This window comes from Fusarium oxysporum, chromosome VII (genome assembly GCF_013085055.1).
Source record: "Fusarium oxysporum Fo47 chromosome VII, complete sequence".
Classification (NCBI taxonomy): domain Eukaryota; kingdom Fungi; phylum Ascomycota; class Sordariomycetes; order Hypocreales; family Nectriaceae; genus Fusarium; species Fusarium oxysporum.
Genome location: NC_072846.1, coordinates 641,827 through 658,152, shown reverse-complemented (window position 1 = coordinate 658,152; position 16,326 = coordinate 641,827). Strand labels below are relative to the sequence as shown.

Here is a 16,326-nt window from a genome sequence, read left to right as displayed (position 1 = left end):
CGGCCATAATGATGCCCATCATAAAGCCAGTCTCATCAAAGTTCCAAATATCATCTGATCGGATACCATACTTTGCGATTGTATTCTGTACGAGCCTAAACCAGCCACGAATAATAGTTGGATCTTCGCATTTGGCTCTCTGGTAGTCATATTTCCGAAATAAACGCGTCTTTAGCTCTGGTTGTCGCTTTATGAAGTTATGAGCCCAGCGCTTGCCGACTGGTGGCGCATCGCGGTCTGCAAGCAGAGAATTGGCCATTTCTTCCACAAAACGCAGTCGCGAGGGAAATCCTCGCGAATCTAGGTCGAGAATGAATTGGATTATTATGTTCTCTTCTAGATCAGATAGCTTCCGTGACTTTGGAATCCAATCGCCTCGTGATTGAATGCCATTCTTTCGGTTACGGAGGGTACCATAGCTAACTTCATACATACTTGCAGCGCGTCGGATGCCTAGCTTTGGGTCATTTTGAAGGGCCTGAAGGGCAAGAAGGATTCTAGCTTCATTTGAAGATTGTGGCATACTGGTTTGTTGTATAGTATTTGATCAGATAGTAATGATGTAAGATGAGGGATTTTTGGTCAGCATACTTGTCCGGTCAGCATGCTTATCAACCACGTTATAGCTTATTTAAAGACATATATATAAGCTATTAAAACTCTCGCTATTTTAAGCCTAATTTGAATTTTTAAAGAATTATTTAAAAACCTGCCTTTAAGGTGATAAGTGGGGTGTGCCGCTCGCTTGTCTGTGCCGCTCGCTTATCGCATACGTTATATATAACTTAACGTGTATGATAAGCGAGTGAGCCAGACAAGCGAGTGAGCCACATATCTTAACTTTCCAAATGAAATTCGCAATAAAAACACCACAACCTATCTGATCAATTAAAATTAATCGCTATACTATTCCCTATTGACTTCAATTGCCTCCTGACAGGTCCTTGCATTATGCCCGGTCTTTCCGCAAATACTACACTGCCGGACCTTTGCTCCTTGTGACTTTCCGCGACCACCTCTCGAGGCTTCAGCTGTTACCTGCGCATCAATATCTATCTGATCAATTGCTTGTGATGCTTCCCCTATAGTTAAAGGCCCTTCTTTTTGTACCCTAGTCCTTTTTCCCCTCCGGCGTCGCCCTACTATCTTATTTTGTTGTTCAAGTTGTTGATTCCTATTATGTAGTAAGACCATCTTATCCATAAGAACAGTTGTTGCCTTCTCAAAATGCTTTACGGCTTTAATTATTGACTCAGGGGAGCTGCTCTTATGATTTCTGATCCTTCCTTGCAGATACTTGGAGTGCGATTGGGCCTCTAGTACTGTCTTTGGGGTCCTTGCAGTCCAAGGGGTCGATGGTATTGTGACCTCTACGGGAGGCGTTGGAGTCCGTAGCTGCACATCAAGCTTCGAGATGACATTTTCTGGGTCAAAGGGAGCAAGTCCAGCTCCTCTAAAACCTCCCTTAATATTGCTTTCTGTAATAGCAGCTTGGTGGGCGATATGAAAGGCAGGAAAGAACTCGGTCTTGGTAATATGGGTTATAAAGCATCTGATCAGATGCTCTATTTCTCGACCGTATGCCTTTTTCAGTGGCCCAAAGCACCCTACGTCAAGAGGCTGAAGTAGATGAGAGGCATGAGCAGGCATACAGAGCGTGATAATCTTGTTCTCCTTGCAATATTCCTCGAATTCGACGGAGTGGTGACTTTCATGACCATCAAGGATCAAGAGGCGATAGCGACTGTTCGTTCGCTTAGCTGTAGCCTGATCAAAATGCTTTAGCCACTCAAGGCCCAGCTTATTATCAGTCCATCCTTTCTCACTCAATGCAATAACCCAATCGCCGGGAAGGTCGCATTTTTGGTACCAATTGGCGAGGTGATCCTTACCTGCACCAATGATAAACGGCGGGATCGATTGGCCTTCCGCATTAATCCCCTCGATCACAGTAATCCATTCGCGGTTTCCAGGCTGTACTTGCTTTGGTCTTCCTTGCCTATAGGAGCTTGTAACGACTGTTCCGGGCTCAATTACGCCCATCATAAAGCCGGTCTCATCAAAGTTCCAGATATCATCTGATCGGATACCATATGTTGCGATTGTATTCTCTACGAGCCGAAACCAGCCACGAATAATAGTCGGATCTTCGCATTTGGCTCTCTGATAGTCATATCTCCGAAATTGGCGTGTCTTTAGCTCTGGTTGTCGCTTAATGAAGTTATAAGCCCAGCGCTTGCCAACAGGTGGTATATCGCGGTTGGCACATAGAGAATTCGCGATATCTTCCACATACGATAGTCGCGAGGGAAATCCTCGCGAATCTAGGTCTAAAATGAATTGGACTATTATCTGCTCTTCCTGATCAGATAGTTTCCGTGACTTTGTGGGAGTATCACGCTTTGAAAGAATGCCATGCTGGCGGCGACCTAAGGTACTACGGTTGACATCGTAGATATTTGCCGCCCGTCGGACTGTAAGTTTAGGGTTATCTTGAAGGGCCTGAAGGGCAAGAAGGATTCTAGCTTCATTTGAGGACTGTGGCATATTTGTTGGTTGAGATATAGCTGATTGAATTATAATGTTGTAAGCTGAGGGATTTTTGGCTCACTTGCTTGTCTGGCTCACTCGCTTATCATACACGTTATTTTATTTACCTTATATTACTTAATAATACCTTAACGTACATGATAAGCAGGCGCAACAGACAAGCGAGTGCAACAAAAAATCCCAACATCTCAAATAGAAATAGCCATTAAAGCACAACAGACTATTAATTAAGTAAAATTAATCGCTATATTCTTCCAGAGACATAGCGACAACTATCTGACAGGTCCTTGCATTATGTCCTGTCTTGCCGCACGCTCTACAGCGCCTTTCCTTCCTTCACGCAGGCCCTCCTTGACCACCACTTCTCGATGGTCCAGCCACCGCCTGCGCATCAGCATCCGTTTGATCAATTACTTGCCTTCCTTCCTCTACTGTCATCACACCTCCTTTCTGTAACCGGGTTCTTTTTGCCCTACGCCGCCGGCTTAGTATCTCATTTGCCTGTTCAAGATCTTGGACCCTGGCCTCTAATAAGGCAACCTTATGCATAACTATCTTTGTTCCCTTGGAAGAAGACTCAATGCTTCTAGAACCGACTCTGGAGAGCTAATTTTATGCCTTTTGATTCTCCTTTCAAGATATTCAAGTTGAGAGTCGGCCTCAAGGATAGTCTTTGGGGTCTTTGAGACCCAAGGGGTCGAGGGGCTAACTACCTCCTCCGCAGGCGTCGGAGTCCGCAGCTGCACATCGAGCTTCGAGATTACACTTTCTGGGTCGAGAAGAGCAAGTCCGGCTCCTCTAAAGGCTGCTTTAATATTTTTTCTCTGTCATTGTGGCCTGGTAGGCGGTGTAAAAAGCCGGGAAGAACTCGGTTTTGGAAATGTGGGTTACAGAGCATCTGATCAAATGCTCGATTTCTCGCCCGTAAGCCTTCTTAAGCAGGCCAAAGCACCCGACATCAAGAGGCTGCAGCAAATGAGACGAATGAGGCGGCATACAAAGCGTGATGATTTTATTTGCCTTGCAAAATCTCTCAAAGTCGACGGAATGGTGACTTTCGTGTCCGTCGAGGATCAGGAGACGATAGCGGTTCTTTGATTGCTTGGTAGTACACCGGTCGAAGTGCTTTAGCCACTCGAGGCCTATCTCGTTATCTGTCCAGCCATTAGGGCTCGTCGCAATAGCCCAATCGCCCGGGAGGCTGCTTTCTCGGTACCAGTTGGCGAGGTGATATTGGCCCGCACCTATGATGAACGGGGGGATCGCTTGGCCCTCGGCATTGATCGCCTGAATGACTGTAATCCATTCCCGGTTTCCAGGCTGCACTGATTTTGGTCTTCCACGCCTTTCAGCACCTGTGACGACCATTCCGCTCGCAATGACGCCCATCATAAAGCCAGTCTCGTCAAAGTTATACCATCCACAACCCCCCTTTCGCCACCACCCCTCTTTCGCCAGGCAAAATAAAAAAAGCTCCACCAAAACTCACCAACTTCACTTGCACAGAATTTGACCAAATTGACAGAAATGCGTAAAACCATTCATTTAATGAGTCATAAGTAAATTTATCTATTGTACTCTGGTTTTTTTCACCATCCGCCGCGACCGCCTGGTTGGTTGGTGGGGTATGTTTTCCTCTCTGACTTCTATGACCGAGCCAGCCTCCGATTCTGACTCTTGCTCGCTTGAAGAGATAAATTCCACCCCGACAGGCGTATAACGAGTCGCCCCTTCTGGTATGCACTCTTTACCAGCTAGAGTCTCTCCAAGAGTCATGAAACGTTTGTTAGGATTCGGCACCGCCTTCCTCTTCTTCCCTCTTTTCAGCCGAGCCAATTCTTCCTCTAGGCTGGCAATCCTCAGAGTATGCGCCGCTACTGTCTGCTGGTGAGCTTCAAAGCCCTTGGCTATCACGTTGTACCGTCTCCGCGTCTTTGGTGTTTTGTTCAACCCAAGATCACGAATTTGACGGCTCGTCTGTGGCGTATCGTCCGAGCTAAGATACGGCCTGGGTTCCGGAGTCACTCTTGGGCTGCTGTTTGGCCTATCTTGTTGGATTTCAGGGTGCCGTAACGCTTTCGCACGTGAAATGGGCCAGTTTCCAGTGACCCTCCAGCCAGACAGTATGTTCTTCTTAGTCATTCCAACTCGGCGAACCGTGGCGTAGGCCCTGATGAAATTGACCTTGTCCATTGGAGCGGAATCAGTCAACGAAGCGAACTTTTCCAACTCTCGTCGATATGCAGCCTTTGACGCATTAAATACTCCATTGTCCAGTGGCTGGAGTCCATGAGAGCAGTGTGCTGGTAGATAGCAGCAATAAACGTTGTTCAAAAAGCACGTGGCCATCCATTCATCCTTCCGTCACTCAGCACTGATCTTGAGGTGGGGGAAATAGAGAACATACTGTTTCATGGCTTCCATGACCATCTAAAATGATCAGTCTCGCATCAGAGTCGTCGGCAGGTGTAGTCTGGGACAGATAGACTCTTTCAAGCCATTCAATGCCTATGTAGTCATCAGTCCACCCGTTGGGTGATGTTATATAATGCCAGTCTGCTATCTGCTTGAACTCATCAAGAAACCACTGTTTCTGGAGTTATTTCCCCTTGAATATTATGCCAGGAGTCAAAGCGCGGCCGTCAGCAGTGATAGCTTCGATGAATGAAGTCCAATTCCGAGTTTGTGGTCCCTTGAGAAAGGCCTTGCGCTTCGGGTCTACGCTTCCAACAACCAGGCTATCTAGACCTGAACCCAGAGGGTTAGTCGGCCAAAATTCAAGAATTGACAAGGAATCGAGGTGAATGCTTGCCGAAACCAGTCATAATACCCCCCTCATCAACGTTGACGGTGTTTCCAGGCTTGATCCAACCATATTGGCCCTCCCGGATATCAAAGTACCAATGAACCGCTCTAGGTGTGAAAGAGTCAAATCTCTTGGCTTCTTGACGTCTACCTATCTTGGTCTTTAGGCCTGCGCGGCGATTGATAAACTTGGTCACCCAGTTACGTCCCAAGTCGGGATGTTCGCCCTGCTGTCTCAGCAGGCCCATGACGCAAGCGCGGATCTGACTGTGGGACGGAGCATAGCCCAAAGACTCCTGACGGAGTATCCAGAGAGCCAGCCTATCCTCTTGGCTTTTGGATAAGCGTCGATAAGGGTGGACCTGCTCTTTCACGGCCCCGCGGCCGTTAAGTCTGTCGATTAGAGTGCTCCGAGGCACTCCCCGTCTCTGAGCGGCTTGAGGAGGTGAAAAACCATTATCAGTAACATCCAATATGGCCTCTGCCATGTCTTCCTCTGTGTATTTCCATCGAAGCCTTGACCTAGGCATTTTCATATGTTGTCGCAGATAAAGGCCAAAAAACACAGAAAAGAGCGGTGAAGAACTTGATGATCGAATTAACACTATTTCCATAGCACGGTATGCATACATCGCGTACCCCGCACAGCCTTAGAGGGCTGCAATCGTTAACTGCAACCATTTCTATAATCAGCAAAGGCATTGTCCTCCAAGTAGCTATTATTTGTGTAAGTTGATGAGTTTTGGTGAAGCTTTTTTATTTTGCTTGCCGAAAGACGGGTTGTGGATGGTACATCCCTACTTACTGTTCTGATTTAGAAAGAAAGCCAAATGTGCTTGGTTTGAGTACATTCGGCACAAGAGGCCCAAACCCGTCTTCCCCAGCCTCTGTATATAGGCAAGAGAAAACTTCAGTTGCCTTTGCACATAGTAATGGCATGTTGGTTAGAAGGCCCGGTGCGAGTTGCATAGGGTTCGTAAAGCCTTTTAAGCGAATGCGTATGTCCTAAAACGTCAGAAACGTTGATTTCCAGCGCAATTGAGACCTACTATATACTGCCGCCATAGTACGTCCGTGTCATCTTCACTTCTGCTCTCCTCATCTGCGGGATTGTTTTGTGCGAAGGATGCAATAGTGTATAGCTTGGAGCAAAAGCCGATAAGTCTTTTGAGATCACATCCTTCTCGATCTTGGAAATTCTGTAGAAAGCCTACGAATTTTCCGATCCATGTGACGTTTAAGTTTACCTCTGCGTCACGCGGATTTTGAAGCGCGGCTGTAAAGAGGATGATGATAGCGCAGGTCGGGTAACATATGATTTGCCTGCATCGTTAGCGTGGATGAGATACAAGCAGGTGTATGTCCTACCATAGAGCAGCTATTGGCTGCGAGGAAAGTCTCTGAAGCAAAGAGATCGTTGCTCGAGCGCTATGCGTGGGTGTAGGCGCACTTAGGACCAGACTTGGATGTTCTTGTCCTATCGACGTGAGAGGTAGATCTTGGAGTTTCCCGCTGGCTCTGCGTATCTCCCAAGTAGCAGCGTAGTAGGCAGAATGGAGCTGTACGATACCGGGATTAACCACTCGAGACAAAGTTGATTGTCGAAATTCTGTAGGCAGTCCCGTCCTCCAAGATTCGAGGTCGCCGTCTAATTCAGCAAGAGTCTGGAACATTCTATCACTGCTCTTCCAGAGTGACGATCCAGGGCACAAGTATCGAGATATTCTGGACTGGATCAGTGCCAACGTTGACATGTGCCTTAGTAGATGTGTACTGGAACTGGCATCTATTGCATGCTCTTGGCCGGGTTGTTCAACTTCAACTTCACCAGATGGAGCCGGGAGGCTAAGGTTGATCGACGCGTTGCACTGGAGCACATATATGGACCAAAAGATTTGCCTGCGTTTTTCTATATCGATGAAGTCGCTCGAACCACCAACATCCTCAAGATGCAAGCCTATGCAATGGCTAGCATGCGCAGCCGCACACATAAGGCTAGTGAAAGCATTTTGGTCGGCGGTTCCCTTCATCAACAATGCCATAACAAGCATCGCTCGACAGGATTCGATGCTGTTGCCCCTCATGACAATTTTTGGAAAAACAGCGAAGGCATTTCTAAAATATGCCCATGAGATGGGAAACAATTCTTTTATGGACTTGTTGTCGGTCTTCCAGTGAATGCATATCGCAGCAAGAGTATTCAGTGTCGCCCAACGAGTAGGATCGGCGTGGTAGTTTGATAATCCGGCTGCATACTGGTCATCTACAAGCTTCAAAACATCGTGAATGCTGAAGAGCGGCCGTAATTGGTGCATGTCTTCTAGGCTGCTAGATATGAAGTGCAAAATGTGCTCCTTCGGCGGAAGTGGGACAAAGACTGTTGGTTCGAGATAACTTATGTTCTGTTTGACTTGAGTGACGCTTCTGGTGATTTCTCTCGGCCATATCGTATCAAGAGTCTGAACTTTATCGGCCGCTGTTGTCTCCTGAACGGGAGATATACCGTGTTTATCTCTGGGCTCTGCCGAAGTGTGGCTTGGACCTTGATCAGGTATAGAGGAGACTTTCAATGCTCCTTCGACATTTTTCAGGCGTTGTTCGAGCCTCCGAATGTACTGCTTACTGTTCGACTTGAGTCTTTGGGCGTTTCATACGGCTAACTAGACGCACCTTTTCCCGCGGCCTCTCACTTTCCGCTCGCTGTAGTGACATATTGTTTTGCAACTCAAGCATCTCTCACAGCTTGGTATTTTGCCGTCACATTTTACCTTGCGGCCTCTACACGGTACACAAGCCTATTGAGTTTAGACCTGCAGGGAGTTCATCAGATGCTAGATTATGGCGACTTACATTACCAATCCGTCTTTGTGTTACATCGTCACTGACGGCTGCCGCGTCTTGAATTTCCATAACGCGTCTTATATTCGGAACTACAAATCGTACAGAGCGAGTATTGTAACTGGCAAAGCCGAAGCTCTCGATGTTTGCTTTTGGAGTTGAAAGGGTCACTGATTTACGGATACAGTAATGTTAGACCCATGTTTACCCCGCTTGCTTTGTAACGTGACTAGCGTCGGAACCAAATTACATCCGACCATGGACAAGTCACTGCTCATAGTCATCACTAACAATGATGCATGTTCCTCTGCTGAATCTAGCCCTTGGCATCTGTAGCTCGAGCCCAACCGATGCTAACACTACTGTGCCCAAGCCTCTAAGAGAAGATCCTTAATCTTTCGTGCCTTTACCTCCGGGAACGCCTCGTTGAGCGTACGCTCAGGGTTGAGGTCAAACTCCCCTTCCACGAACATACGGCCAAAAGCAGCGAACATGCCTTGCAACATCGGTTTGGGAAAAAAAGGCATACATGTGCACATGGGAAGGCAGCTCTGTGACTCTTCCGTTTTTAAGGTCCTCGACCGAGTCGTTCTTGATGGTGAACTTAACGCCTTTGGCCTCCTGAGCGTACTGCACGAATTGATTCCACGAGACCTTGTCACCAATGATATAGGACTCCTTTTCCCACTTGGGAGCACCAACGAGTGCTGCCACAAAGCGTGCGACATCAAAGGTGTGAGTAAAAGTCACCAGCTCGTTGCCAGATCCAGGAATGGCGGCAAAGTTTTTCACCATGTCGACCACCAGAGGCATAGGGTCTTGGTAAGACTTGACTTTTGGGACTACCCAGTAGTCAGCGAAATAGCCGTTGAGAACAGCAGAATACTCGAGGGTCGAAGTTGCTTCCAATGCAGCAATGGTGTTGAACTTGGCCTGAGCAATGGGGAAGTATGAAGCAATCCTAATCAGGCTGTTTAGTATTAATCTTTCAGATTTCAGTAGCGCGGTAGCACCGACTCATCAGTGTACTTGATACCCCAAATACTAGGGATGTATCGTTTGGTAGATGCTGATTTCTCAGCTGCTTGGATCAAGCTCAACTCGGCCGAAATGTCGCCCAAAGAGTTGATGGTGGAGATGACAGTCTCAACGCTGTTCGCCTCAAGCGCCGCAGCAAGTTTACCGGCGTCGGCGTAGTCCACGGCGATAACCTGTGCTCCCTGTATATCTTTGGCCCGAGAGCTGTGTGAGATAATTTGTAACCAAGTTGTGCATCACGGCTATAATTACCTCTCGAGCCAGAACCACCACGATGTGCTGACCCTGTTCAACGAGAAGTTCAACAATGGCACGGCCGAGCTTGCCTGCGCCTCCAGCAACAGCGATGACAGTCATGATCTTGATGTTTTATTTGCCTGTCTCTGTGTTTCGAAATGGAGCTATGTATCCCGATTTATTTATGGGGAACAAGAGAGATAGATGAGAATTGTCAAGAATGAGTCCAGAAGGACGGGCCCTGGGACCATTTATATGAGCGTAGGGACTTCGGTAGTGGAATGCATCCGCACGTGGATGCGGGTCAGCAAAGCCGAGTATGATTAATAAAATCTTGGCTCGGAATGAGACAATTGCTGAGACAATAGGGTCGCTCGTATTGTGGTGTTAAACTTGAACGGATGCATTATTATCAAAGGTCCAAGTACGGAGGTACAATAGGAAAGATACCATATTGCTATAGCTACCCTCTAATAAGGTAAACCTTTTTAATCCTTAGTTAAATGGTATACCCATATAAGGGGCACATAATAATAAAGTAACTATATTTATCTATGTGAGGGTGCACCTTTTGACGGTGATAATTATCCATTTCAGGCAGTGCATGCTAGCTGTATGAGATTCATTACGCACCGCTTCTCCAAAGCACCGTGACGACTCAGGAGACGGGGTTTATAGTAGTAATTAAACAGCTGACTTTAGATACAGGACTTAATATTGTCAAAATAATCATCTTCCGGCTGTCTGCACCACAATTAATGGCTGAATTGCTTGGTAAACATCTGCAACAAGACCTCGACTTCAGGCACACCCTTGGATACAGATCTTCCGTTTATCAGCATGTGTGGAACAGAAGTGATGTCGGTCGTGCGCGATTCCAGTTTGTCCTGCTCGAACTCATTTTCTCCTCCACCGTTATCAAGCCAGCTCCTAACATCTGCTCCGCTAATACCGGCCTTTCCAGCATAAGAGACTAGAGTATCATGACAGGTGATATCGCCTTCTTCCTCGAAGTGTGACTTGAAGACAATCGACAACAGACGTTCTTCAACCTCAGGCGACTTTGACCTTGCGAGGTACATAAGTCTATGGATATCTCTCGTGTTCCCAATCTTGCTGTTGAAGTTGTACTTGATACCTTCTTTTTGGCCCATAGACTTCATCGCCGAGTGAACTGTGTCAATCGTTTCCGGGAGCATCTTTTTCAGCAAGTGCTCTCTTTGGCTAACAGGGACCTTGGGCAGAGTCGGATCGATCGATATGTAACGATAAACGATGGTGACGGTATCGGCAGTGGCATCTGAAGCCTGGTCTCGGTATAAAGCAACCGCTCTTCGAAGACGATTCCAGCCTAGGTAACACTGATCTGGTAAGCATTTTACTTGAAGTTTGCCTCTCTCCTTAATTTTGAAGAGCAGGGCTGGTTTGAAGGGATGCAAACATACCCATGGACAGCCAATGTCGATCGTCAACTGAATATTGCAGTTGGCCATTTTACATGTGTGTGTTGGCATTTACTTAGCCAGGTCCGAACGGGGTTCCAACAGTCATAAGAACCCAAATATGTAGACCAGGCTGGGGCTGCCAAACGAATCTTGATATGGGTCGGATGCAATTAGCATCCGTTGCGGGGACATACTGACTCAGCCTGGGGCGAACAACCAAACCTAATTCGAGAGTTTGTAATTACGTCCAATTAGAAATCAAGTTTCCAGTCTACGGACGGACTAGCTAATCTCGGATGCAAAATAAATCCTTGCCACAGCGGGTGTTTATAAAAGCGGCTCAACACCGCGTTGTGCCCATCAATCGGAACTGCGACCTCAGTGTGCTTTCTTCATTCTTCTTTGTCCAGATATCGCTTCACATTAATCTTTCCCACCTCTATTTACTTTCATCATCATCATCATAATCACCATCGAATTCCAGTGCGATTACGACACCTGCTGTCAGTCATGGCTGGTAGTAAAGTTCTTGTCTTGGGCGGTACCGGGCCAGCTGGTATTTGCGTTGTGCGTGAACTTCTCCATCGTAAGATAGGCACAATCGTGTTCTGTCGAAACCCAAGCAAAGTCCCCGAAGACCTGGCCCCTAATGCACTGCTTGAGGTACGTAAACAAACTCTGTACTATTCGAGCTACAGCCTGACCATGTGATTGTAAAGGTTGTGAAGGGAGACTCAAGTGCACATGATGCCTTGTCGCGAGCTGTCGCCCAATCGCGCGCTATTATCTCTCTGCTCGGGCCAAGTAGTGTTGCCCAGCCAAGAAATGCCTTTGCCGATTGGTACAGAACAATTGTTCCCTTGATGCAGAAGCATGGTGTATCCCGTCTTTTTGCTTTAGGGACGAATGCTATACGCCGTTCCGATGATCAGACTTCGGTTTCTCGTGCCTTGATGAATGGACTTATCCGGATCATCGCAAACAATGGTTTCCAGAACATGCTAGCCGTCCAAGAATACTTCGAATCTATCGACCATTTGGAAGTAGATTGGACCGTGTTTCGTTTGGGAATGCTCTCGGGCACGAGCGACGCTGCCGCCTGGTCTGTTGATCGGGAGAAAGGGAAAGCCTATGCGGGGCCCGTGGCAGGTGCTGGGTATACTGGAGGTATTAATCGGAGTGTTCTTGCTACGTGGCTTGTGGACGAAGCCCTAGCAGAGGAGCCTCGATGGTCTCATCAAATGCCGGCTGTTACCAACCGAGGCTAGTCACAAAAAGGACTCTCAGTCTTTCTCAGCGAGGGCTGTTCATAAGCCAACTAACTTTCTTAAGCAATAGAATAATAAGGACTTAAGAGTTTATAGATAGTATTTACTTTACAAGCTTCTCCTTCATGGACTTACCTCTTGTCAACCTGAAGTAATCCCACACCATGTCCGTATACGTGACGTTCTCACAAAGAATTCCATCTTATATGGCCTACTGTACCAATTACCACTGGTAATGAAATCCATTACAAGTTTTTGTGGCCCGCTTTTCCAACCCCTTGTGCCTGGGTTCCAATACAAGAAATCCTGGTCCGTGCACTCTCCTCACTCCACCAATCATTGTGATACAAAAGCTGAGTTCCCTGTCTTCTATGCTGTAGGGGGTGCGCCTGAAAACTTAATTGTAATGACTGTAATATGGATGATCTGGTGGCATGTCCCCCTTTCCAACTTTCCCTATCACAGGAGGAAACCCCAAGCTGATAATCACTCGCGCAACTCGCCTGACAGTCCTTGGCCACTTCGATACCGCGATTCTGCAATACTGTACTGGTCGTGCACTTGACATAGAAGCCATAATGGCTGATGATACGCTGCTCTCTCGACTGAAGCTATCCATCGAATCTCGTGCTCGAGTTCTCATATGCTGCCACGATACTTGTCGCTTCGCTCTCGCTTCTGATCCGGCTCAAGTTAGCGAGCATCTTCGGAGAAAACACAAAGTGACTGCTGCGGACCGCCGTCAATTAACCCGTTTCTTGAGCGCCAGCACCCAAGAATTACGGGATCCATCTGAAGCTCGTGTTCGAAAGGACGGCTTACCCTACGATCCGGACTTGTGTCTCGTTCATGGATATATATGCAGATTCTGTACTGAGCGCACGGCGAGCTCCCAAGTGATCTCTCGTCATGTGGCCTCAAACCATGAGGAGGAGAGGCTTCGACTAGGGGTCCGAAGAAAAGCCATGTACGAGCCCGCGTTCTTGCAAGCATGGACCAAGAGTCCTCCTGGAGGACGTTACTGGATTGTTGAATACGGCGGGTCCTCAGTCAGACCAGTCGGTGGTAAGGAAGCTTACGACCATCTCAAGGACATCTTTGAGCGAGAGCAGGGAAGACAGAGACTCTTAAAAGAAATGGACCTACCGGATGGAACTGGCATGAACAGCGGTCCCCAAAACACAACATTCACAGATCTAAAGCCCTGGCTTGAGAGGACCGGCTGGGAGTAAACATTCCGTGGGTTTGACCGAAAACTACTTAAAAATCTAACTGTTGTGCCATCGTCTACGACTTCACGCCAAGGACTGGTATTGGTAGCAAACATGGGCCTGTCTAGTTATATCGGATCCGAAGGGCAGATAATCAGTTCTGCTGGTGATGAAAGCAGAATCGCTAATCTCATCGCTGCGGTAGACGCCGTGATGGACCGCTGCGAGCAGACGGCGCGGACAACAAGCAGGAGCCTGTTATGTTGGCTACGTAGCGTACGACCCCACGTCTGCTACGCCAAGCCCTTCACTTTTGTGGGGAAGGCTGCTAGCAGGAAGCAGTACATTCGAGTGCTTAAAAGGTTTATTGCGATGGTCTTTCGAGCCTTCAACCTACCTGCAGACATCCGACGGCGTCAAGCCGGCATACGGCTCAAGAAATCACATATTCGTCTAATATCGGCATTGTGGAACCACGAGATTTGAAAGCAGTGTAACACCTCGGTTGAGGGCTTCTGGACATCAATCAAGTCATCTACCACGACTGGCATTGAAGATGAGTTAGATGAAGAGAGCAATGATGAAGAAAGGCACAATGACGACAAAATCTCGAGTGGATATGAAAGTGATGCCACATTGGGGTTTGAGGGCTCGGAAAACGACGACATGGATGATGGAAATAGTGAATACGAAGATGACGAAACACTTGAGCAAGACGACATTGACGATCACAAAGTGGAGACTTGTACGCTAGGAGAATCGGATGGGATGACATCACCATTGGTCGAAGAAGTGTTGGAACTGCTATTCGGACTGATTATGGAGTTCAGAACCGAAGAAGTCATAGATGGGCGACCGGCGTCGACCCTGTTGGTATATTTTAGTGGGATTCTTGGATTCACAGCCGATCTCAACAGCTTTCTCCCGGCCAGGTCGTATACGTCTAACCTTGCGGCATTGATATACATTCAACGACTTCTGTTCCTCGAGTATGCCTTACCAGCACGAGGTTATGCTACCCTTGGAATCACACGACGTCCTCGGACAGGCCAGGTTCCACTGCTACAGAAAACAAGGCTGGAATACCTAGTTCTCGGATCACAGTCGCCATTCGAAGAACTCTTCTCGCTCCTCGCATACGGAAGGGCAATAGCTGGTTCAGAGACGCCCGCGTTCCTTCTCAGATGGAGCGATGATAGCCAGACTGTGTCATACAAAGACGAAATCTCGGTCAATATGGAACAGTTCCGACGTCTCCCAATGACGCTTTTAGAGTGTGCGGAAACTCTTTCTGGGCAATTGATGTATGGATGGAAACCTCCCTGTGACCTTTCTTCCGCGAAAGACGACATCTCGAATACGACACCCGGATTCTCATTCGTTAGTCATCCGAAGAACGATCTGACAGAAGCCTATTTGGAGCTATCGTTGAAAGCTTGCACCAGTCAACCAAGCCCACTCTCGCGCAAAGGGAAATGGCATCGCGGTGCTATCCTATCAACCATTCAGAAATGATCTTGCGGGCTAAATCATTTAGAATCCCATATAAAATAAAATGGCGCTATTGAAGTATGGGGGGCAAGCTCATTTAGCAAACAGAGGGGGCAAGCTCATTTGAACCCGCCGATTAAAATTGCCCAAAGTGGTATATATTGAAAGATAACAATTAAGTAAGTAATTACCCAAGCCATAAATAAGTTGCAAGCTAGATTGAAGCGTTGCGATAAGTTTGAAGTTTGGCCAATTTTTTTTGATGCGGTCGTTGAGATTGGGATCGTGTAATATGATTGGTTATGCTGCATGGACCGTGCATTGTAGTACATCAGATCATAGAGGGACTTTCATATGGGGATATGGAGGTTAGGGTTGATGCGTGAGTTCAGAGAACAAAAACTTCTCAAAATGGGCCAAAAGCCAAATACATGATAGAGCGAGACAAGCTTATTTTGATAAAACTAGGCCCCGATTTTTCTCACGTCTGTGGAATAAGTTATGATGATTCAGAATATTTAGTCCATTGATTCTAGTCAAGTTGGTTGATGACAAAGAATTTCTTGGCTCACGATAAATTCAAATAGGTATAGCGACGGCCCACTTTGAAAGTCTTGGCTCACGATTAATTCAATCTGGTTTAGCGCAAAAACCTGGTGACACAATTTCGCGACCTTTCCTGATCAGTTGAAACCTATTACCCTAAAATCCAAGGCGACGATGGGGAGAGCTACCATTCAATTGGCCTGGTAGCTTCATTGAGTCCTCAAACCTTGACGAAATAGGGAGTCATATGCTAGTGCAAAATATCGTACAAAGACTTACAGTGCGTAGCTCTCTTTGCGATAATTCTGAAAAGAAATGTCTCGAGGTTGTTTGTAAGGCTGGGCCTTATTGGGCGCCAGCACCTTGGAAGGATGCCGAGCTCTTGTTCATTGTTTTTGCTTTTTTTAACGCGATTATGTAAACTACGAGCCCAGCCAGAAGACGCGTCTCGCAGATCTTAATGTTATGGAACCCATTTTCGTTGCCATCAGAGATCAAGCAAGATAATGTCTCAACCAGCCCCTAGACGTCGTGGTCGACCCAGGAAGACAGAATCTGAAGAAGCGCGGGTCGCTCGGGAGCGTGCTCTGCAGCGCGTACGATCACAACGATACTACGAACGAAAACATCAGCAAGCCGTGCAGCCCTCTCTCCCGCCAGCCGAACTGCACCAAACAGAATTCGTGCATTACCACCATGCGTTGTCTCGGCAGTCACCAGCTGCATCGTCAACGGACCCGAGTACCGGCTTCCACCTGGAGTCGCAACTCCACATTCCCACACCGGATGAAGATCTACTGCCGGTCGAGTCTACTTTGATCGATCACGAACCAAGCGGCGTAGAGGTGGATTCAGCCGAAGGACCGTGTGATCTACCATCTATGGAGGATGATGATC

General features: G+C 47.3%; 5 protein-coding genes across 5 annotated transcripts; 3 read left to right on the top strand and 2 right to left on the bottom strand.

Annotated features, from left to right (window-relative positions):
• Positions 1-8,552: 8,552 nt before the first annotated feature.
• FOBCDRAFT_241585 (uncharacterized protein) lies at positions 8,553-9,588 on the bottom strand (the record flags this gene model as incomplete). Its single annotated transcript, XM_059610376.1, has 4 exons — positions 8,553-8,648; positions 8,731-9,154; positions 9,211-9,413; positions 9,484-9,588. 4 exons carry the CDS (start codon positions 9,586-9,588, stop codon positions 8,553-8,555), a joined length of 828 nt encoding a protein of 275 aa, XP_059465297.1.
• A 635-nt stretch (positions 9,589-10,223) lies between these two features.
• FOBCDRAFT_139822 (thioredoxin-like protein) lies at positions 10,224-10,961 on the bottom strand (the record flags this gene model as incomplete). The annotated part of the gene is made up of 2 exons (XM_054705427.1): positions 10,224-10,829; positions 10,914-10,961. The coding sequence occupies 2 exons, from the start codon at positions 10,959-10,961 to the stop codon at positions 10,224-10,226; spliced, it is 654 nt and encodes a 217-aa protein (XP_054561402.1).
• Positions 10,962-11,405: 444 nt separating this feature from the next.
• On the top strand, positions 11,406-12,181 carry FOBCDRAFT_251694 (uncharacterized protein; the record flags this gene model as incomplete). Its single annotated transcript, XM_054705426.2, has 2 exons — positions 11,406-11,576; positions 11,633-12,181. The coding sequence occupies exons 1-2, from the start codon at positions 11,424-11,426 to the stop codon at positions 12,179-12,181; spliced, it is 702 nt and encodes a 233-aa protein (XP_054561401.1). The 5' UTR covers positions 11,406-11,423.
• A 593-nt stretch (positions 12,182-12,774) lies between these two features.
• FOBCDRAFT_93359 (uncharacterized protein) lies at positions 12,775-13,092 on the top strand (the record flags this gene model as incomplete). Its single annotated transcript, XM_059612268.1, has 1 exon — positions 12,775-13,092. A coding segment is annotated over one exon (318 nt), but the record flags the coding sequence as incomplete, so codon positions are not given.
• A 54-nt stretch (positions 13,093-13,146) lies between these two features.
• On the top strand, positions 13,147-14,907 carry FOBCDRAFT_241581 (uncharacterized protein; the record flags this gene model as incomplete). Its single annotated transcript, XM_059610375.1, has 3 exons — positions 13,147-13,409; positions 13,521-13,843; positions 13,949-14,907. The coding sequence occupies 3 exons, from the start codon at positions 13,147-13,149 to the stop codon at positions 14,905-14,907; spliced, it is 1,545 nt and encodes a 514-aa protein (XP_059467464.1).
• Positions 14,908-16,326: the final 1,419 nt, after the last annotated feature.